The sequence below is a fragment of the Bactrocera tryoni genome, chromosome 2, assembly GCF_016617805.1.
Source record: "Bactrocera tryoni isolate S06 chromosome 2, CSIRO_BtryS06_freeze2, whole genome shotgun sequence".
In the NCBI taxonomy this organism is placed as follows: Eukaryota; Metazoa; Arthropoda; class Insecta; order Diptera; family Tephritidae; genus Bactrocera; species Bactrocera tryoni.
In genome coordinates this window covers 70,978,352-71,003,162 of record NC_052500.1, presented here as the reverse complement: position 1 = coordinate 71,003,162, position 24,811 = coordinate 70,978,352, and the positions used below count along the sequence as shown (strand labels likewise).

The following is a 24,811-nucleotide window of genomic DNA, read 5'->3' as shown; positions in this document are numbered from 1 at the left end:
GGGTGTAGCTTCCTTCTGCCATTTCTTCCGTAAAATTTAGTGTTTCTGACGTTTTTTGTTAGTCGGTTAACGCAGTTTTAGTGATTTTCAACATAACCTTTGTATGGGAGGTGGGCGTGGTTATTATCCGATTTCTTCCATTTTTGAACTGTTTATGGAAATGCCTAAAGAAAACGACTCTGTAGAGTTTGGTTGACATAACTATAGTAGTTTCCGAGATATGTACATAACGTCATATATATATAGCTGCCATATAAACTGAACGATCGGAATCAAGTTCTTGTATGGAAAACTTTCACATTTGACAATGTATCTTCACCAAATTTGGTAAATATTATTTTCTAAAGCAACAATGTAATCTCCGAAAAAATCGTTCAGATCGGATTACTATAGCATATAGCTTCCATACAAACTGGACGCATAGTTACTAAAAGAAATGCACCTGTGAAGGGTATATTAGCTTCGTTGCAGCCGAAGTTAACGTTTTTTCTTATTGAAACTTCGTTTGGAAATTTTGCATAAGTCCTTTTCTCCTGAAGTATACCGGACCATTAGAGCCATTCCATGCGAGCTGATCGATTAAATCAAGATGAAACTCTTCATAAAAGATTTTTTTATTTACATATGTAGTTGCTATATATGTATGTAGGTACTTGTGCAGGGTATATAGATTCGTCGTAGCCGAATCGAACGATTTTTTTGTCTTGATATTTTTTCTATTTTGTATTGTTGAAACAAATTTTATCTTGTCTTACTGCCATTATTAATTTCTTAGCCGGTTTATAACTTTTGTATTTCCTTTTCTACTATCTTTCGCATTATTGTCAATTTGCATAAATTTAAAATGCAGAAGTGACGTCACATTTGTTATCAAATGAAGCTTTCTGCAGCAGTTTACACGTTATTAATTGTTTATCGTTTTTCATTGCAAAAATCTTTAAGAGCCGTTAAATACAGTTGCATGTGGTAAAAAAGCAGATTAAGTGCCGCTTAATCAAAAAGTCTCAATACTTTTTTGCATATTCCTGAAGTTAAAAAAAACGTACTCGTAAAAAATGTGACCCAATATAAACTAAATATTTTGTTTGGAAGCAAAGCTTTTTTCGCTTGCATGCGGATGTTTTAACAAAATCAATAAAGAAATAGACTAAAAAATATTAATATTATATTTTGCCGGAAACAGAAACATGTGACCAGGGATTTTCGTGTCACTTGAATGTTGAGTACTAGTATGTACTCAATAATCGCTGCCGAAAATAATACTCTTATGCTTATATAAAGTGCTTAAATTTCGCTACGACCTTTCCTAATCCTTATCTCTTACCTGACTGTGGTATGCAATGCATTATCATATACCTATAGAAGTAGAGTGTCTTCAACTATATCAGGATGAATGATAAAGTTTTGTGAAAGAAAAATATACAATAAATATTTTCGTCCAAAATTTATACTCACTCGATGCCGACTCCCATATATTATATGTACTATATAACGACTTAGAACCTCAGCCCAAGCATATGCCCTATAGCACATGTTTCGCAGACTTGATATTATTAAATTTGATTTGAAGATTCTTGGCCAAAAGTGGATTCATATTAATTTGAGAACATGTTCGAGCTGCTTAATATCCTAACATTGATTGAATTCTCTGGAATAACTTAATATGAGTAAGTTGAGCTCAGCAAAGTATACTAACTCTTCTTAAAACAAGTAAGGAAGGGCTAAGTTCGGGTGTCACCGAACATTTTATACTCTCGCATGATAAAGTGATAATCGAGATTTCATTATACGTCATTTACATATTTTTCAACTACCGTATTTGTGTAAAGTTTTATTCCGCTATTATCATTGGTTCCTAATGTACATATATATTATACAGAGAAGGCATCAGATGGAATTCAAAATAGCGTCATATTGGAAGAAGGCGTGGTTGTGAACCGATTTCACCCATATTTCGTACATGTCATCAGGGTGTTAAGAAAATATTATGCACCGAATTTCATTGAAATCGGTTGAGTAGTTCTTGAGATATAGTTTTTGGTCCATAAGTGGGCGACGCCACGCCCATTTTTTGAATTTAAAAAAAAAAGCCTGGATGCAGCTTCCTTCTGCCATTTCTTCCGTAAAATTTAATGTTTCTGACGTTTTTTGTTAGTCGGTTAACGCACTTTTAGTGATTTTGAACATAACCTTTGTATGGGAGGTGGGCGTGGTTATTATCCGATTTATTCCATTTTTAAACTGTATATAGAAATGCCTGAAGGAAACGACTCTATAGAATTTGGTTGACATAGCTATAGTAGTTTCCGAGATATGTACAAAAAACTTAGTAGGGGGCGGGGCCACGCCCACTTTTCCAAAACAATTGCGTCCAAATATGCCCCTCCCTAATGCGATCCTTTGTGCCAAATTTCACTTTAATATCTTTATTTATGGCTTAGTTATGACACTTTATAGGTTTTCGGTTTCCGCCATTTTGTGGGCGTGGCAGTGGGCAGATTTTGCCCATCGTCAAACTTAACCTTCTTATGGAACCAAGGAATACGTGTACCAAGTTTCATCATGATATCTCAATTTTTACTCAAGTTACAGCTTGCATGGACGGACGGACGGACGGACAGACAGACATCCGGATTTCAACTCTACTCGTCACCCTGATCACTTTGGTATATATAACTGACTATTTTAGTTTTAGGGCTTACAAACAACCGTTATGTGAACAAAACCATAATACTCTCCTTAGCAACTTTGTTGCGAGAGTATAAAAAGAGTTTAGTCTGTATATGAACTTATTTAATTATCATCAAATGATTGTGAAAGCTGTCAAAGGGTTTTTAACTCATAGAAATCAACATAGTTAGACCCTGACATCAATACTTGCTTCGCACTTGCTTAACAGAAGTACAAGGTGCTTTCCAAAGTAAACAGGACTTTTTGAATCTACATCTGGCCAATGGTGGCGCCATCTATTCTATCTATTTTCTTTATCGATTGTCCAGTGAGAATTTCATGATATTTTATTGATTGGCAGTGAAGTTATTGCGTTTAAAGTGTCAGTATGCTTGTGTTATCGGTGCGAAAATGAGCTTCGAACAAAGAGCCAACATTAAATTTTGTTTTAAAATTAGTAAAGCTTTTACCGAAACGTTTCAATTGAGTTTATGGCGATGATTGCCTATCCCGTAGCAGAGTGCACGAGTGGTTTCAACGTTTTCAAGGTGGTATGAGGACATAAATGACGATCAACATGTGGGCCAATCAAAATCATCGTGGGCCGTGATCATCGGGAATTCCATCGAAACTGTGCGTGAATTCATCAAAAATCGGCCGAAATCATCATTGAAATTGATGGAAATAGAATTGAACATCTCCAAAACATCGATTTATCGCATTTTGACCGAACTTTTGGGCTTACGAAAGGTGTATGCACGGTTTGTTCCGCACAAATTGACTGACGACCAAAAATTTCTCTCATCGATCGACGCTTGTGACCGTTTATTTGACCAAAAATCACATTTTAACCATTAACCACTCCCCGTATTCATCTGTTATGGCACCGTGCGACTTCTTCCTTTTCGGAAATGCATTTGTCCATGAAAGGAAGGCGTTATGCAGACGTAGAGGCCATTCAAAAGGCTTGCACCGGCATATTGGCGGCCATACCGGTCAACGAGCTAAAACACTCGCTCGGCATGCTTTTGGAACGTGGAAAAAGCTGTATTGAAGCAGAAGGAGACTATTTCGGTTAAAATAAATTGATTTTGCCGATAAAATCATTTGTTGTTTTTTTTTTTTTGAAACTCCTGTTTACTTTGGAACGCACCTTGTACAAGAAAATTTGTTCGGAGTTTATAACGTTGCTTTAGATAATGATCTATGCCACATTTCGGAGAGATACTACATATATCTCGTCAAATAATCAAATAAAAAACTTTTCAAAACAAGAACTTGACTTTTGATCGATCAGCTTGTATGGCAGTGTTCCGGTATCTGCAGTTCCATAAAATGAGCAGCTTCTAGGAGACAAAAAGACGTGTGTGAATTTCAGCTCGATGTTTTCGAATTTTATGAGGTTAACTGCATGAGAAATATATTTTATTTTAATTTTAATCTAAATCCCACGTTGAAACTCACAGAAAAAGGATATAAGTTTAAAAGCTATCACCGAAATATCTCCATCTTAACACAACACCTTTTAGATTTCAAACTTCTGATAGAAAACTTGCAATTGGCTTAGTGATCTGGAAGACCTTGAATATATCATGAAATAGTTACTCATATATTAATTTTCCCAAGCATTGCTTAGAATAAAAAAGCAGTCTTCATCGTAATCTTGTTCCCCAAATTGAAATTGCCGCTCCATGGAACCCGTCCCAAAAGGTGCTTATGAAATGTCTCCCGAGAACTGAACAAATCGTTGGCATAAATATATTACATTCAGTGGGAACTACTTTGAAGGCGACATACCGATGTATAATTAAATATCCAATGTATACTGTATGAAGCAGTTAAAATTTGAAGAAAAAAACGATCACTACTTTCTCCAGCCTATTGGCGATCGGTGTCCCTAGACATATTTATACAAACCAGTTAACAGTTTGCCACTCGTCGTCTTCTTGTTGGTCTAGGAAAACGTCTCGAAAAAACCTGTTTAAACTCATAACTTCCTCATTTGTTCCTAATCTATTGGCTTATTGTGATTTTGAGATTATATAAAAAATACTTGAAAACATTTGTAGACATGCATGTACTTCTAAGTACTTTTAACAAGAAAAATTAAAATCGTAAAATAATGTTAATCACACTTATTAGTGTTTAAAAGGCCGACAAAGATTAAAAAAATACTACGTAGGCTGAATTTTAATAACGTTGCGGATAAAATAATGGGAAGCAATGCTAATGAGATGACAGCATTGAATGCACGTGACATTGTTTATAACTTGTATAATAACAAAAAAGAAGGAGAAAGAGAGCGAAAACAATAAAAAGGGAAGAAATAATATAGAAAGAAAAGAAGAATACGAAATAAAAGCAATAACATTTTTAGCAGACAAATAAAAAGAAAATAGAAAGAAAAAGACAAAGGAAACAACAATAACATTTTTAACTGAAAACTAAATAAAGAAAGAAGCAGACAAAAGAAAAACGAAGATTACAGAGAAAGAAAACGACTTATGAAAAAGGGCAAATGCCAAAAAAAAGGAAAAAAAGACAAAAAATAATATTAAAAAAGAACAAATAACTAACAAAAAGGTGGAATGCAAACAAACAGCACAAAAAGAAAAAAGATTAACGAAAACTTGAACAAAAATTTTTATAGAAAATTAGCAAAGCAAGAGACACAAAACACGACAATTAAGTTAAATTAAGTTACAAACGTCATAAAAAGGAAACAAAGAGAGCGTAGTCAAGTCAGACAATTGGCGAGCGACAGTTGCGGGTTAACATTTGCGAACGCAAGATCGATAAATCGAATGCGCAAATATATTTAGAAGCGGTGGAGGTGTTAATTGCTGTGATAATGACCACAGAACTCGGTAATCAGTAATCAAAAATCAGCGTTGATCAGCTGAGCGACAAACAACTGTTACACGTTAGAGCTAAATTAGGCAAATTAAAGCTAATTGTGTTAGCACTTGCTGATAAAAGGGAGGTTTCTCTAGGGTTTGTCTATTTCGTTATTTGCTTTTGTTCGCTATTTTTGTAATTCCATGTTCTTTGTTATTGTAAAATTTATTTTTGTTATACCTTGAATAGGATATATTAATTATGAAAGAATCCATTAAAGTTATGTATATACTATGTTTAAATGAATAAATAATCAGCAGGACGAGCTTAGTGAGATTTAACCATAGCAATCCGTATGTATGTATATTCACGAAATAGTCCCTCAGTTTTTGAGATAACGCAATGAAATTTTGCATACGTTTTTTTTTTTCTCAAGTAGCTGCTTACCTGTCGGAATTGCCGATATCGCACCACTGTAGGTTATACATAGCTGCCATACAAACTTATCGTTCAAACTCAAGTCTTTGTTTGGAAAACTTTTTTATTTGTCGAGGTATCTTCACGAAATTCGACATGAACTATTTTTTAAGAAAATTATGCAATCTTGGAAGAAATTTTTCAGATCGTATCATTATATCTTAAGCCGCCATGCAAACTCAGCTTTCAAAACCAAGTCCTTGTATGGAAAACTTTTTTATTTGTCGAGTTATCTTCACAAAAGTTGGCACAGGTTATTTTCTAAGTTAATAATGTAATATGCGAAGAAACTGTTCAGATTGGCTCGCTATAGCATATAGCTGCCATACAAACTTATCGTTCAAACTCAAGTCTTTGTATGGAAAACTTTTTTATTTGTCGAGGTATCTTCACGGAATTCGACATGAACTATTTTTTAAGAAAATTATGCAATCTTGGAAGAAATTTTTCAGATCGGATCACTATATCACATAGCCGCCATGCAAACTCAGCTTTCAAAACCAAGTACTTGTATGGAAAACTTTTTAATTTGTCGAGCTATCTTCACAAAATTCGGCACGTATTCTCTTTTAAGGCAATGGTGTAATCTTCGAAGAAATTGTTCAGATAGATACACTTTACCTTATAGCTGTCGTACGAAATAAATGATCGGAATCAAGTGCTTGTATGGAAAACTTTTTCATTTGATGAGTTATCTTCAAGAAATTCGAGACGGATTATTTTTTAAGGTAATGATGCAACCTTGCAAGAAATTTTTCAGATCGGATTATCGTATCATATAGCCGCCATGCAAACTCACCTTTTAAAACCAAGTTCTTGTATGGAAAACTTTTTTATTCGTCGAGTTATCCTCACAAAATTTGGCATGTATTATACTCAAAAGTATCTCTATAATCTCCAAGAATATTGTATAAATCGGAGCACTATAACATATAGTTGCCATACAAACTAATCGCACAATATCAAGATAAAGACCCTTTTTTACCCTTTTATAGTATAAAATATATATGTGTAAGGTATTACAGCTTCGTTACAAACCAAGTTAACATTTTTCTTGTTTTTGTCGCTTTTTCCGCTCTATTTGGTACTTTTATTTTCGTTTTTTGTCTCCTATTTCTGTCTTTATGGCACTTTTAATTTCATTTTTGTAATTTTATTCTCGTGTTTCTTGTCGCTTTTTATACCTTTTTTGGCTTTATTCTAAGCTTCTTTACTTATTTTCTCTCCTTTTTTGTTCTTTTCTTTCTTCTTCTTTTCGTCCTTCCTCTTACTTTATATTTATTTTTGTTTCAAATTTTGTTTTTGTATTTTTCTTTGTACTTCCCTCTCTTTTTCTCTTCGTTCTTCTTCTTACTTTTTCACTTTTGTAATTTTGAGTTTTTGTTTTTGTATTCTTCTTGCCTTTGTTTTCAAATGATCTGCTTTTAACCAATTCATTTCGCTATCAAATAAAATTGCTAATATCTTGAATACTTCACATTAGTAATTTCCGGCGTCGCAGCGCAGCTAACGTACGAAGTTTTTACATACAAATACAACTAGTTAACTGGGGGATGTTATGTGTATATTTATGCCAACACCAACATTGTATTATTATCGACGATGTCATTTCGCTATTAAACGGTGAACGAAACGGATCATAAAATCAATCAACGCTTGACGATCAAAGACGCGACTACAACGATTGCAACACAGACGGCAACGAATAACGAGTAGCGAGCAACGGCAAACCAAATTGATATTGAAACATACAAAAACGAAAGCTCGTATTTAGTGTTTCGCGATGCGTTCGAATATCTATCACGTTGTAAGTGAATATAGATAGTGGGTGTTGGTTGCCTAAAATCCTAACTATTGCAAACGCCTATTCGGAAAGTGTCGTTAATTGTATAATTATGAGATCATAAAGCTCATAAAATGCATAGAAAAATTAAATTAGCTATTAAAATGTAAAGTGTGTGCGTGAATATGGGGATTAAATAGAAATAAATACAAATTTATGAAATATATATAAAATTATGTGTGGGCCTTTAAGGCATAACTACCATAGAAAAATGTATAAAAACTAAAAACAAAAATTATAAAAAAAATTATAAAAAATTACAAAAACCTAAAAAAAAAATTTATAAAAATTATAAAAAACGTATAAACAATTTATAAAAAATTTATAATTTTTTTTTGAATTATAAAAAAAAATGTTTAAAAAATTTAAATTTACTAAAATATATACACATATAGTAAAAAAAATTTAAGAAAAAAATTTCAAAAAAATATTTAAAAGTGCCTTAAACTCACATTGTGCTCATTTCGGTTGCTTACAGAATCCAAAAAATATGAATGAACGCGCCGAAACGGTGCCAGATGTCCTTGTTAATGGCCAGGCGAATGGCAGTATTATGTCCCATTCAGCCGATGGGAATGCGGGCATTCTCACAAACAACCATAGCAATAGCAACATCAATAATCACAATGGCAGCAGCAGCACCATAACAAATGGTTTGAATCACAATAATTCGAGCATATCATTGCCCGTGCCGCTGGTGTCCAATGCAGCGGTCAATAATATTGGTAATAGCGCCGCCTATAAGAATACCATTGTTATCGATAATCAGCCGAAGCGTAAAGTTAGCATTGTATCGGATCCGGCAAGTGAAGCGCGCAGCATTGGCGCCTACGACAATCCAGCCTATGAACAAAATCCACATCGCAAAATATCACAGGTGAGTTGTCAGAGTGATTTTGGAAAGTCTAAGATTTTAAATTAATTTTAAGTTTCGTTAGTAGAAACAACTTTTGAAAATGTTAGAAAAATTAGTTGGAAAAATGTTTTCGAAATTCAAATATATAATGAAACAAGTAAGGAAGTTCAAGTTAGGTGGTACACAAAACTTGGTACTCTCGCAATTATCATAAATAAAAGTCGGCGGCATAATTTCAGGTATTAAAAATGTGGCGAAAGGAACAGACCAACAGACATTAATCGACGAAATTATGGATTTATCAAAGTCATATTAGATATCTAACTTAAGCTATAGGTCATATGAACACTTCGTCCGATTCAAAAAGCCCCCGAAAAACATTTTTTTTATTTCTATTCCCATTTCTATTCCGTTTATTCAATATACGAGGGCTGCTATATATATTTCTGGCCTAATAATGAAAATAAGAATATTTATCAACGAAAATGGTTTTATTGTTTTTCAAAACATTCTCCATCAAGATTTATACACTTTTGCATGCGCTCAAACCAATTTTCGAAGCACTTTTTCCACTCCGATTGAGACACCTCCAAAACATGGTTTTTGAATGCTTCAACGGCATCTTCTGGCGACGAAAATCGTTGACCACGCATTATTTTTTTGAAGTGTGGGAATAAAAAGAAGTCATTGGGTGCCAAGTCAGGGCTGTACGGCGGATGACCCATCAATTCGACGTTTTGGCCGGTCAAAAAGGCGCTGGTTTGAGCCGATGTGTGAGAGCTCGCATTGTCATGGTGCACAATGATTCGTCTTCTCTTGTTCGTTTTTCGAATTTCTCCGAAGACTTCAGGCAAACAAATGGTGGTGTACCACTTGGAATTGACCGTCCTACGTTGCTCAAGCGGAACAGTCGCCACATGACCAGTTTTGCCGAAGAAACTGGCGACCATTTGCTTCGAAGTGCTTCTTCCACGAACAACTTTCGTTGGATTTGGCTCGTCTTGGAAGACCCACACGGTCGATTGCTGTTTTGTTTCGGGCTCATACGCATAGATCCATGATTCGTCACGACGATCTTATAAACGTCTTTTGAAGCACCGCGATTGTATTTTTTCAGCATTTCTTTACACCAATCCACACGAGCCTTTTTTGAGCGATTGTCAAATTGTGCGGGATCCAACGAGAACAAACCTTTTTACGGCCAGGTGTTCATGCAATATCGAATGTATGCTGGTGGGAGAAATGCATAGGCATGCCTCTATCTGAAGGTATGTTACATGACGGTCTTGCATTATCAGTTCACGTACAGCATCGATGTTTTCTGGCACAACGGCTGTTTTTGGACGACCTTCACTGAATTCGTCTTTGAGCGAGCGTCGGTCACGATTGAATTCGTTGTACCAGTTTTTCACAGTGCTATAGGATGGTGCTTCATAGCCATACAAAGATTTTAGTTCATCGATGCACTCTTGTCGTGATAATCCACGTCGAAAGTTGTGAAGATTGATCGCACGAATATGTTCACGAGTTAATTCCATTTTTTGGCCGAGATGCATTTTTTAATTCCCTGTAAATAAAACAATTCACGATTAAATGACAAAACGTTCTGAGTGATGTTATGCTAAAAAATGTCAAACTTTCCAATGAAAATGTCAGATTGCACCTGGCAACACTTAGTGTTGCCTAGGCCAGAAATATATATAGCAGCCTCCGTAGTTTCCTTCAAGGGTGATGCACTGGTTATAGCGACCCACCCTCTTTTGTTTTTTAGTAAAATTTGTACTTTGCTTCAAAACAGGTCTCAGTTTCGGCGATGACCTATTCATTCGTCGAAAATTTCTTCCCAGTGAGTATACATTTGAGATCTGAGGGCAGGAAATAGTCGCTGAGGGACAGATCTGGAGAATGCGTTGGACGCGGTAGCAAAGACTCTGTTTAATTGCGTTTGAACACCTTCAGACACTGCTCCGAAGCATCAACTTTCCGTTTTTTGGTCAAAAGTGAACTCGTGCGGCACCCACTTTTAACAGAGCTACATCATATCCAAAGATTCGTGAACGACATGATGTATTCTATTCATCTTTATATAGACTACTACTCCCACAGTTTGTGAAATATCGATCGATTTTACATATGTATCTCCTTTTGTTCCTAAGAAGCTGCTCTGATCCCTCTCCAGTCGTGAGTGAATAGAGAAGGATTGCAGTATCGCAGCATCTCCTCATTTTCCTCGGGAGTGAAGAGTTCAGCTGGGAGTCAGACACCAGCTGGAGGGCGTAGTGATAGATCTACTATAGCTACCGCCTTTAGCCTAGCTTCCTTTCAACTTTCCCCCACTCTTGAGACAGTTTTCTTATAAGGGGATTCCAGCCGTACGTGAGAACATTTTATCAGCTTGTGGAGGTCGTGGATATTCCTTAAGAGGTGCACCGGGATTTCGCCTGACAACAGATATACTATATAGCCGCCACTACACGATAGATAGACTCTCTCTAAATTTAATTAAGTAGCTTACAAATATATCGGCCAAATGCGGTATAGAATCAAAGGGAAACTCGAAATTGTTCATACTAGGTATTGGGAGGTTAAGGGAACCATTTACCAGATTTTACCCAGTTTCAAATCAGATCACATTCAGATTCTCTATGAAATTCAGTAATAATTCTCAAAGATTGAATAATATTTGCGGTATACAGTTAGATATAGGCGCCGAGGTCCGCATATTCGATATCTGCGGGCTTGAAAAATTATAATACGACTTCAACCGCTTTTTACAATAAAATAAAGGATTTCACATAAATAAATTTTCGATTTTTCTATCTGTATTTATCATCACCTTTACTATCACCTTCAAGATATGCTCCTTTTGAGCGAAAACGAGCTTGCCTGCGATTAATCCAACTTTGCATAAGGTTAGGTTAATCTGGTAAGCCAATAAGCTACGCATATACCAGTTTGGTCCTTTGAGATACTAGATGAAGATAGGTCCAAATGAAGTAGTCATCCTTTAGGATGCCTACGCTTAATGTATATTATAACAGACTCTGCGGCTTCGCTACCGATACCTCCTCCAGAGTATCATGTATCATACCCTGGGGACCCCCAGATGCTTACTGCATTGTCTTTGCGATGCAAGACAGATGCAATATATGCTCTATTGTTTCCCTGGTGCCCTGCTCTAAACATTTCCTGCAGTTTTCTCGTTCTGTCAGCCCCATTCTGCGGGCATGTGTCGCCATTAGACAGTGACCAGTTAGTATTGCCATCATGTTCCTAGAGTATCTTCTATCGAGTGCCAATTAGAATTTTGTGTAGTTCCGATCTACTGTTTTGCTGCAAACTTTTACAGTTTTGCACTAAGTTAGCTTGTTTCACCGGGTTTTGATTTTCTTTACCATGCTTCTGTCAAGATCGTCGTACAAATAATGCATGGGATTCCCAATGTTGATCACGTTTCCGGATGCCCTCGGTGCCATTGTGGCTTGGCTCAGTAGAATTGAACTTGCTTGCTTTCTACTGCCGCCCTGCTTCCCAAGACACTTCTGGCCGATATGCGACACGAGGTTACTGCCTTGACTGCTGCTTGGCTGTCTACATAGAAGTTGACTTTGCAATTGCCTGCAGGTGCATTAGAGGTCAGCTCCGCGGCTTTCGCAATCGCAAGGAGTCTTGCATAAACTTGTTAAAAGCCCCAGCAGAGATGGTCTTTAGTGTCGTGTAAGAATTTTGGTCTTCTTGATTTCGCCTAATTTTTGACGCGCCATTGGCTGGATTGTTAGACAGTTTTGACGTCAGTTTCCTTTGATGAATGTAGGATCCTCAGCTACATTGTCAAGCATCTGTTTTCTAACCTCTATACGAAGTTATTTTTGCTAAAGTTTCACGTCTTTTGATAGGAGTCTAACATTGACACATTTCATACCCAAATCATTAGCATAAATGTGTTGAGTCAATACATAAGAGATGTAGAGATCCTCTGCTATCTCTATGATTTCGATTTTCAAGCGGTATTTCTTTGATCTTTTTCGATGCTATCGTCTTTAACAGGGGCAGACCTACTACTCGCATAAGTCACGTGTTCGATAACTGCTAGAGCTTCTCTGAGTGCCTTGTGCCACTCAAATACCTCAAATAATTGTGTTTCTGTTCCCCAAAACATGTTCAATGATTCCGTAGGCGTTAAGCCTGCTTGGTGCACTATAAACGCCCCACTTTTTTATTCCTACTTGATTATACCAATTTGTTTGGTTTGTACCAGTTGTTTGTACGATTCGCCACTTCAAATTATGGAGCGCTGAATACAGCTAACTGCGCAGCAATGGAAAATTTTCTTTTTTATTTTATTAGTCTTATATGGTATATACATATTTACGATAATTATGGTAATACCAAAAAATCAACAATACATTATAAATTTTAAATGCGAGCAATAGGCTATGCTACTTAACCCTTAGGACTTTCCACGAAGCTACAAAAATACATATTTGTACATACTTTTTATTTGTCGAATGTGTGTTTTATGTGACAATGAATTGTCGAAGTATGATTAACGTCCATAGATTTTTTATAGGGATTGTAAATCACTGGTTAAACATTGTAAATCAAATCTTTATTATCACTGTGGTGAATTTGGTTTATTGGTTGATTGCTTTAATCAGTCTAATTTTTAAATACCTAGTCAAGGTAGGCAAAGCTGAGTAGCTAGAGGAATTATTGCTGAGTTCAGTATTACATATCAAAAAATGTTATCGGTGTGCAGTTACATATACTAAAATCGTCTTAGTAGACAAGGCCACCACGTAACATAATGCGGTGGTATACCTCTGATAAGAATTTATGTTGGGGTTGCTTGCAAACACGCTCCAAAGTGAGCAGCAGTTCTTCTCTTGCTAGTTGTCACATCTTTTAAGCATATCTATGAGATAAGAAGTCTATAGCTTATTGTAGCTTGTTAAATAACGAGACTCCAACTTTTACTCTTGATGGTAAGATAATTTTTATTTTGCAGCCACATGCAAATCATGTCAAAATATTGAGTAGCGTTTAGAAATACGGAGAGAAAAAGACTGGAAACTTTTGTTACTACTTTCAACTAGTAATCTTATCATCTGTCATCTTAAATAAAACATAATTAATTCCATGTGTCTCTTAGACTCCCAAATCCCCTATTCAAAAGCAATCAATTAAAAAGCCCAGCAACAGATATTTTTTTGGCAAAATTGGTTTTTTTATTCAATTCATTAAAAAGCCCTTAAACGTCCTGATTCACTTCAAATATATATAAAGCCTTCGATTTTTCTTTTTTTCTTTTTTTTTCTTTTCATCTAAACTTAAATAGACTTTTCAGCTTTCACTTCGAACTTGAAAATTAAAATACTTACTAGCACCGTATTCGAACTCAAGCTTATCAGCTAATAATTTTTTTTAATTTTCAATCATTAAACGAACTTTCTCCCTTTTTTAGAAAGATATCTCTATCCAAATACAGAACTATAAGTTCTGCTTCATCTATGTCAGGCGTGAAAACGGTATCAATATGGGTTAGTGGAGTCATATAAGGTATTGCCAGTTTTCCCCCAAACCCAGCGCACAACCCTGGGTGGGATGTTTCGGCTTATCACTTTAGCTCGCCTTCAAACGGATGTTCGTTGGCTACCCAGAGGATCCTTGGCCTAAGATCGGAAGTCTTGAGCTGCTTGAGTCGTATGTAAAATAATCGCTACTGGCCAAATAAATGGCGCTCAAAGAACTTTCTCAATCACCAATCACATGGAGTAAAGTCAGCCGTATGTTCGAAAATCCTGATATTAGTTATATTGAGACTAGGTTGTTTAGTCACAAGGTGGCATACTCTAAAGGCATTATTCGTGCAAAGTTTTATCTCGTTATATTAATTGCTTCTTGATTTACGTAACGGTAAGTGAAAGTTTCAAATGGAATTTAAAACATTGTTATATGGGAAATAGGCGTGGTTGTAGTCCGATTTCGCCCATTTTCGCGCTGACAAAGCATACCAAGCTTCATTAAGATATCTCGATTTTTGCTCAAGTTACAGCTTGCACTGACGGACAGACAGAGAGACAGACAGTCACCCAGATTTGAACTCGTCTCGTCATCCTGATCATTTATATGTACATACATATATATGTATATAACCCCATATCCATCTCGATTAGCTTTAGGTGATACATACAACCACTAGGAAAACGAAACTATTATACTCTATAGCAACATGTTGCCAGGGTATAATAAGCTCAAAAAGTTCACTTTATGCTTTCTAATATAAATAATACAGATTACCAGGCACTGAATAAAAAACCGATGTCATAAAACTTGAAATGCCAACGACTTTATCGATTGTTGTATTTTATATTTTTTTACGAGTAATTAAAGCATTTGTTAATTGATTGCCAATATTTCAGACTTCCACACATTCACACACAGAATTTGGACCCACACGAAGAAAGAGTATATTGGTGAATTCGACAACCAATATAGCACCGTTATCCCTACCGAATACACATGATAATGAATCCGATCGAGGATCACTGCACAGCACTGGTAAGTGTACAAATCAATGCTTAAAAATTAGTTGAGTGAAAGGAGAAATGCTGAGCGGCAGGTAGATGAAACAAAAATAGAAAAACAAAAGTTATGAAAAATTTTAAAATATGTAAATTTAAAATAATAAAACAAAAATTAAAAACAAAAAAAATATAATAATTAAAAAACAAATAAGTAAACAAAATAATAAATTAAGTAAATATAAAAAATAATTATAAAATATTAAAAAACAAAAAAAAATTTAATAGTTAAAAAACAAATAAGTAAAAAATTAAAAAAAAGGAAAAATTTAAAAAATTTATTTCAAAAAAGTAATAAAAAAAGAAATAAAAAATCAACATTTTTCAATTTAAAAAAATTTTAAAATTAATTAATTAATTTTCAGCAAATAAAAAAATAAAGAACTAAGAGTAATTTAAAAAAATCAGTAAAAAATTAAAAAAAATTAAGTAAAAATTAAAAAAGTTAAAAAATTAATATAAAAAATTAAAAAATTAAAAAGGTAATAAAAAAAATGTATAATTAAAGAAAAAAATATTTCCTTTACAAAAAAAATAAAAATTCATGACTAATAATTTAAGCAAATTCAGTAAATAAAAAACAGAATAATATAGTAATTAAAAAAAAAAAGAAAAAAAATTAAGTAAAAATTATTATTTATATAAAATTAATATAAAAAATTAAAAAAATAAATATGAAAAACACAAGTTTATAATTAAGGAAAAAAACTATTTTATTAAAAAAAATTAAAAAACGGTAAAATTTAAAAAAATAATTTCAAAAAAGTAATAAAGCAGAAATAAAACATAAATATTTTAAAATAGAAAAAAATTTTAATTAATTTCTGGAAACAAACAAATAATTCCAGCAAATTTGTTAATAATTAAACCCGTAATTTGTGTAATGAGCTTTGTACTTAATTTCGCACTTTTTATTAAATAAAAAATAGTTACAAAATATTAAAAAACAGAAAAATTTAATAGTTAAAAAACAAATAAGTAAAAATAATTAAAAAATAATTTTAAAAAAAATTAAAAATTAAAAAATTAAATTAAAAATTAAAAACTAATAAAAAATATGTAATTAAAAAAATATTTCCCTTTAAAAATAATTAAGTAAAAATTATTATTTATATAAAAAATTAATTTAAAAAAATTAAAAAAAGAAATATAAACACATGTTTATAAGTAAAAAAACTATTTAAGTAAAAAAATGAAAAAATTATTTACAAATACATAATTCTAACATAAAAAAAATAATACTAAACAAACAAACAAATAATTAAAAAAATTAAGTAAAATTAAAAAAAAATTAATTTAAAAAAATACAAATAAGAAATATAAAAACAAAAAAAAACAATTTTATAATTAAAGAAAAAATTAAAAATTATTAGCAAATAATTTCAGCAAATTTGCTGATAATTAAACCCGTAATTTGTGTAATGAGCTTTGTACTTAATTTCGCACATTTATTTTTGTACATTTTTTTCGCACTCTTTATCACCCTTTCACTGTGTTAAGTGGCTATGAAATCATACTTAAACATGCTCAAATATATTTGCATTTAAATCTGTAAGCAAAAACAACAATGAGCACAATAAGTGCAAAATAATATTCATCAATAATGATTTATCTGTTTAAAGATCACTGATCGATCAGCCACTTGACGCTTCCCTGGATCATTTGTGCAAATTCAATTATTTGTTGTTGCGACAGTTCGTCGGTTGTGGCAGCCGTCAAATTATGTGCTCACACGATAAGTGCCCTACATAGTGATTATCTTGAAATTTTCGACGGGACTCAATGGGTTAATAAACTACACGCGCCTATTGTTTGTTAACCGGGAATTGCCCATTATTTTTAATACAAACGCAGAAGGGGGCCTCTGTGTGTTGATTGATTGACAGCTTTTTAATGATAACGAAGGACCTTACTTGACAGCAATGTGTTGTTTTCCATTATAAACTAATAAATATAGTTTGTTTCTAGAGTTTGGAAAAGTATTTGAGTCTTTGTTTATAGTTGTAGTGAAAATTTGTTTAACGAGGCGTTACACCAATTTCGAGTGCCAGCCGTTTGACCTCTTCTTCCTTCAGGCTCGTCTTATTTTTAAGGCGATTACATATTCCGACCGTTGCATTGTACCTCGCTTTTGCCTTCAACACCTCATTGTTTGGCTTCTTTTGGACCCTCTCTTGTTGCCAGAGCTGGAACCCTCGATCGCGTGCACAGGATAGCAAAGAAGTTCTTCTTCCCTTCCCACGTTAATGCTTACAGCGCTTTCTTGGTCCGAGTCTGCATGGACTGTGGCAGTAAAGCTGTTTCGACAGTAGTAATACAACCACCGCAATCTCTTCCCGTTCCAGTGGACAGGCGCGCGGAGAATACAGCTAAGAGGATTTTTTTCCGAAATAAAAAAAAGTGAAATGAAAAATGATTTACGAGCGATCTAAGGTTCCGAAGCGAAAGAGGAGAGGTTAGATGGAATTTTTAAGTGTTACAAACTGAAAAATCCGTTGCGGGAAACGTGCCATGGTATTTTTCAGCTTCCAAAAAATTCAAAGGCAGGCAGGTCTGGTGTTCTGCAAAACGATTTTTCTGTGTCAGTGCAAAGAACAAAGACAATAAGAGTAATTCGCTGTAGGCTGAAGGGTACCACAGCCGAGGCTTATATCAAATGCACGGTTAAGTGGATTAAGTGTTGGCTTTTTTGTGTTGAGTCAGGAGACTATTTTGAGTACGACAATAAAGATTGAAACAATAAAGAAAGAAATTAAAATAGGTGAAAAGGTATTTTTTAGTTAGTCCTGTTCAAATTTGATCAGTTGGTATGTTTAGTGCTGTTTATATCTCCTTTAGTTTTCGGTGTTACAAGCAACCGTTAGGTGCATATAACTATAAAAATATCTGTACAAACTAAAATCTTCATTTTGCACATGTTTTTCGATGTAAAAATATTATCTCTTGTTGTTGTATTGCTTATCAAAATAAAATAGGTACCTACTTTACATCGTCACCTAAAATGCAAAACAACGTATCAACAAAACCATCAAAATTTAGTTTTTTTATTGCTTACGATTCTATATATATAGTACATTCATACATATTCAGCTTACGCTATCAGGTATAACCAATATATAACCAATATGTAACCAACATATAACCAATCCGTAACCAACATATAACTAATATGTAACCAACATATAACCAAGATATAACCAATATATAACCATTTAATAACCAAAACTCAAATTTTGTTTCAATATGAGTGCTTTATATTGTATCGGTATTCTACATCATATTACATATACGTATGTATCATAAACTTTTAAGTTTTCGCTACCCAATATAACCAGTCTATAACCATTTTATAACCAAAACTCAAATTTTCTTTCAATATGAGTGCTTTATATTGTATCGGTTTTCTACATCATATTACATATACCTATGTATCATAAACTTTTAAGCTTTTGCTACCCAATATAACCAGTATATAACCATTTTATAACCAAAACTCAATTTTTTTTTCAATATGAGTGGTTTTTATTATATGGTTTTTCCTGCGCCGTCAAACTTATGAAAAGTGATGTTACGTTATTTTGCATTTTAGGTTTTTAGGTGACGATATGTATGTATGTACATATGTATGTATGTATGTATACTTGTATATCTTAAATAGCATACGTGGTGTAATTTCTCATATTTATACTCAGATTTATTATATTTTTATTGTTTTTATAAAAACAAATATTTATTGCCATAAGTGGCCACATAATTACATACATACATACAAATAGGCGCTTTAAATTAATTGTGACTGTGTACAATTGTACACATGTTTGCATAGTTCACGCTTCTAGGGCTACTATGGCTGGCTGGCGATAAGCACGTGGTTCGCGTTATCCACATGTTTAATTGTTGATAATAGTTTGCAAAAAAAAAAAAATACATGAACAGGTATACATACATACATATGTACATGTGAAGAGTATGAAATTATTATTGGCAATTTTTTGCGCACAACTTGATGTTTCGTCGCACGATTTTGTCAAGTGTGTGTGGTTGCATGTGTTTGTTTGTTTATCTTTTGCCAGTATTGACAGCCGAAGTTGTCCAGTTTGGCTAATGATCGCTCATAGGGGCAAAATATCTACTAGCTGATTTTATAGAATATATCACTCTGCTATTTTTTGCATATAAACATCTTGCCAACTGTCTGCGGCATCCGCCGGAAATGTCCTGCTTACGTGACTTTTTGGGTGTGACTTTGAATTTGGCTGAAGATAAGATAAAGAGACGAGGATTGCACCGCGACCTTAGGTCTATTGTGGCCACTCCAAAATGACAAAGACACATCTAGCGCCAATATATTAATAAAGTCCAATACTGTCCAAGGTGCTAGTGAGGCGATGTGCTCCCTATTTGGAAAAATGGTACCCAGGGCCTATATTCTGCGTCTGCAGACTGCTATGCAGTCAATTAGAGGGTGGAGTTTCATTGTAGAAGAACTGGCATTTTGCACAAAAAGTTAGGCTCATGTTATATAAGACCTTCTTCAGCTTGCAGTGGTCAGTGTAGAAGGCGACAAGTAGCCCGAGTTTGTTCCTGGGGAAATTGATTATTTAAACCTGCTAAGGTTATAACCTCCCATTAGCAACTTGGCATGTCGCATGCCTTGAAGTTGTTGCCAATACCTCTCTCTGCCTACCCCTTCTTCCTTGCGAAGCAGCTCACTTATGGTATGAGAACCCATCCAGATGAATGGTTCAGATCCCACCATATTAGTGGTTGCTGCGGAGCTGGCGAGCTCAACAAGCAGTTCATTCCCGGCTATACCTTTGTGACCGGGCACCCAGATAGGGTGCACTTCAGCCGTTCTGTACACTCCTGCAGATTTGATCTCATAGAGAGAGATTGCTTTCAGTGCCTCTCGACTGTCTCTAAGTGTGGTTACACGTTTATTGCGATAGTTGCGTTGGAGGTTTATCTCTATGCACCAACTTATGGCAAAGACTTCTGCTAGAAATATGCAAAACAATCTTCCCATAGGTATGGAGAGTTTGGTGCGTGGCTCTTAGACTCCTGCAACAATTCCTTCCGACCTTTTCGAGCTGTCGGTGTATCACTTGATTGTACTATCTCTAAGCAGTAGCTCGAGAGTAATCATTCCGTTCAGCCTTTGTGCTAAGGGTAACCCTGAACTTCTTGATGAAGTTTACCCTTTTGGTAATGCTGTCCCTAGGGAGAAGAGCCAATTGTATTACCTCACTTGATTCTAACATCCGGTGGGGTGAGATTACCTTAACATTGCATACCCCTTCTGCTGTCATTTAGAGCAGTGTGGGTTTAGCTATCTCTCCGATTACTAGGTAAAGTGGTGTAAGCTCAAGCAAGAGTTAATTATACCCTAAACACTTGAAATTTGGCACACAACCTTTTCTCCCCAAAAAGCTGCTGATTTGCTGACACCGGTGATGTCGAACCACTATAGCATATAGCTGCCATACAAGCTGACCAATTAAAATCACCAAGAAAAGTTGACAAAGTCGAAGCTAACACTGTTTCTTGTTTTTATTTTTGTTGTTGCTTATTTGTTTATATTTTTTATTAGAGAGTTTTTTGATCTTGTCGTTGTTGCTTGTTTGTTTACGTTTTTATTCGCATTTTTTCGTGGTTTGTCGTTGTTTATCTCATTCTTATTTTATTTGCTTGTTTCTTTTCGGTCGCCAAGCATTTTTGTTGCTGTTGTATTACTGTTACTTAAATTTACTATTGTTTAATTATTTTATGTTTCTTAATGAGCGTCGCGTGTTTTTTGTTAAGAAACTCACATGACATGCATGTGACTAATTGATTGTTTTAATTTTGTTAAATATTTAAGAATGACTAGACTTGGGTAAACATGGGCGGCGGTGTGGAAAAGTTTGCGTGGGCGGTGGGTGTTCAAAGACAAAGTAGAAAACTAAGGCGAACATGTGATCAACAAGTTTGGTTGTCTTTATATAAATACAACTTTCTAAAAAAAATTGAGGTTATGTTAACTTAAGTTTTGTTTAAATTAAAAAAAAAAAATTCAAACCCGGACAAGAGATTGGCAGTTGGATTGACAGTCCTTCTTTCTTTTCGCTGTTTGGCGCCAGTTGGAGATTTCAAAGTGCAGCCAACGGAGTGGAGGTCTTTCTCTTTCTCTGCCACCCCCGGCGGGTACTGTGTCGAAAACTCTCAGAGCTGAAGTATTTTCATCCATTCAGACGATATGACCTAGCCAGTGTAGCCGCTGTCTCTTAATTCGCTGAACTATGTCAATGTCGTCGTATATCTCATACAGCACATCGTTCCACCGACTGCGATATTCGCCGTTGCCAATGCGCAAAGGACCATAAATCTTCCGCATAACCTTTCTTTCGAAAATTTGTAACGCCGACTCATCAGATGTTATCATCGTCCACGCCTCTGCACCATACAGCAAGACGGAAATAATGAGGGAATTATAGAGTTTGGTCCTTGTTCCTCGAGTGAGAACTTTACTTCTCAATTGCCTACTCAGTCCGAGGTAACACATGAAGGCAAGAGTTATTCTGAATCATCGATTTTTAAAATGCATTAAATTGTTTACCGCTGACCTTACTCTACACTCAAAAGATCCGATAGACTTTAGAGCCATTTTAATGTCTACTGAGAAACTGTTGGTATTGCCAGAAACTACTTTCGTGCATTCCACGTTCTCTGCTTAAAAGACGATTATGGTCGTGAAGTTTAAATTTGATTTCGACGGTTTCATAAGCGTTAGACTTTCATGCACCGGATATTCTGATAAACCAGGTATGAAATGTTCCATTAAACATACATCGTAATCATTTAAGTAGGACACCACAGTCTCGGCTGAGAATCAAGCGGGAGGTCTCTCATTCGAGGCTGTTTTCTTCTTTCCATTGGGCGTGTTCTTTTCGGTGGCGGGTCTCTAACTCAGCGTACAATCCTGGGGAGAGATTTTTTGCCTTTTCACTTTCGCTCGCCTTCAAGCGGATGTTTTTTGGCTGCTCAGAGGATACTTGGTCTAAGACCTGTAGTCGTTAGCTGCATGAGCCATATGTAAAAAAATAGTTTCTGGCTACTGCCAAGTGAATGGCCCTCAAAGAACTTTCCTCACTTGCGTGAACTTCTGCACACGCCTCCATCCTCCAACCAATTTCACGATAAACTTACAGTCGACTCCATTTTTGGAAACAGTGAAGCAGATGAACTAGCCAGAGCTGACACCACCCCACAATTAGACTCCGGAATAGTGGAAATTTATATGCCTCTGGCTACTTGTAGATTTTTAATAGACAAACGCCTTCATTGTTTTTTGGCTACCCAGAGGATACTTGATCTAAGACCGGAAGTCGTGAGCTCATGAGCCATATGTAACACAAGTAAATGGTGCTCAGAGAGCTCTCCTCACTTGCCTGAACTTCAACACTTAACTCCATCCTCCGCGTAAGCGATGTCTACCTCAATAAAGAAGAAGAAGAATCATCCAAATAATTTCCACATTTTGGGGAAGTTAAAAACACGAACTAACACCACTTACTACATTAGAAAAAATGCTTCTAAAAAACTTTATAAAAGCTTGAAGCCAATAAAGAGACTAAACCTCTGCTAACATTGAGGTAAAAAAAACAATTATTTTTTTCTGAAATCATAGATTTACTCTTCCATCAGGTTATTGTTTTTCACCATTTTTTTATGAATGTTAATCGGTTCCTTTCGGAACAATTCTAATAACATTTCTTTGACTTTAATAACAACTGTATTCGATTTGGAAAACATAAGTGAGTAGTGAAACGAACAAGCAACTGGCTTAAATCAAAAAGAGTGTCTGTCGTAATCAAATAGAAATATAACACCGATTTTGAAGAAGTATCCAGCTGCTCTCTTGTATTATATTTAATTCAATTGCATAACTATATTGTAAATTTTATAACAAAAGATCAGAGTTCACTGATAGCGTGCTGAGCAGGCGATAATCGAAGAAAGCTAATAACAATTGGAATTTTATAATTATTTATAGTATCAATATTTTGGAGGAATCCCAATCTAAACAAGCGGGCGATCCCCACCATAAATTATTAACTACGCTCTCGTTGATTATTCATATCTCGCAAGAAATATATACATATGTATATTATATAAGCATACATACAGACTATGTCGTGTACGTAGCTAAGCACCATAACTGATCGCTGATCTTCAGTCAATTGACGACAAGGCTGAAATCACAAATTAAAAACTGTTTAACTGACCTACCAAACAGTAGAAATTATTGCTGTTTTAGTTATTATTGTAACTGACAAGATCACAATAGCGATATGGAAAATATACGACTGAAATAAAAAAGGTTGATAAAACGTTGAACTTAAGAAATTTTAGTTTTTTTGAAGAGAAATCCCACGAGAATTTTGTAATAACACAGAGTACTCGGTAAAGTGAGTTTCTCGACTTTTTTAGCTAAAAAAAGTTTGAACTTAAGAGATTTTAGTAGTTCTTGACGAGAAATCCTTCGATAATTTTGTAAGTAATTTTCATGACTTTGAGTTCGTTTTGTTGACGTCATTTTAGCTACTTTGACAGCTTCAAAATTTCACACCAAACGAAATTTCTATTAATTAAGCTATGTACAAGAGTACACAATCTATCTAGTTATTTACTATTTTCCTCTTTTTTTATCTTACAGGCGACAACAGTCGACCCTATAGATCGTCAGCGCTCGACAATTTGAATGCGAAAATCTATCAGCACCAACAGGAGCAAGCGCTATATGGACAAGGTAATAAGCTGGAGGAATCGTGGATTTATTCATTCTGCTTAAAATGTCATGGCGAGGAGAATCGACCGTCTTGGGAGCCACCTTATTGGCAGAAAATTTGTCCATATCCATTGTGTCCATCGTTTCGACAATTTGCCCGTCTACTCGTGCTCATACTAATCGGTGAGTAATGATGTAAAAAAAAATTTATAAAAAATAATAAAGTAATAAGAAAGTCTAACATAATAAAACACTTACATTAAAAATAAGCTGTAGAATGTGTACGTTTAAATAAACAGTATAATATCAGGAAACTTACTGGAGTATAGAGAGTAACCTGTGCAGGGGTTACCAGGGCTATTAAGTCATATCCGACTGATGTGCTCAATATGCTCCAGCAACAGCTGCCTATAGACGTCTTTTCCGAGTAGCAGATAAAAAAAAAATAAAATTAATATTTTTTTTTGTAAAAATAAAATTTTTTTCTCAAAATCACAAACTTGAAAATATATAAAAATTATATAAATACCTACATATGTATATTTAAAAGTAGGAAATTTAATAAAATAAATAAATAATTTAATTTAAAAAAAATATAAAAATATAAAATATGTATAATTCAATAACAATAATTTTAATGTCATAATAACATTTAATGTATTGAAATTAAATAAATTGTTATAAAAAGCTACCATAAATTGTATAAAAAATACTTTTTTTCTAAAATATAATTATTATAGTGTTATAAAAATAATTAAAAAATTATATTATTTTTT

At 34.5% G+C, this 24,811-nt stretch overlaps 1 protein-coding gene across 4 annotated transcripts in view; it reads left to right on the top strand.

Moving 5' to 3' along the window:
- The first annotated feature begins 5,469 nt into the window (after positions 1-5,469).
- LOC120768518 (sodium/hydrogen exchanger 9B1) overlaps positions 5,470-24,811 on the top strand; it is a 28,702-nt gene continuing 9,360 nt past the window's right edge. The window contains exons 1-5 of one of the 4 annotated variants that reach the window (XM_040095249.1): positions 5,470-5,537; positions 7,469-7,496; positions 8,307-8,705; positions 15,107-15,245; positions 23,964-24,218. In XM_040095249.1, coding sequence (XP_039951183.1) covers positions 8,319-8,705; positions 15,107-15,245; positions 23,964-24,218 — 781 coding nt within the window. In that variant the 5' untranslated portion in view covers positions 5,470-5,537; positions 7,469-7,496; positions 8,307-8,318. The other 3 variants (XM_040095248.1, XM_040095246.1, XM_040095247.1) reach the window with 3 other exon arrangements.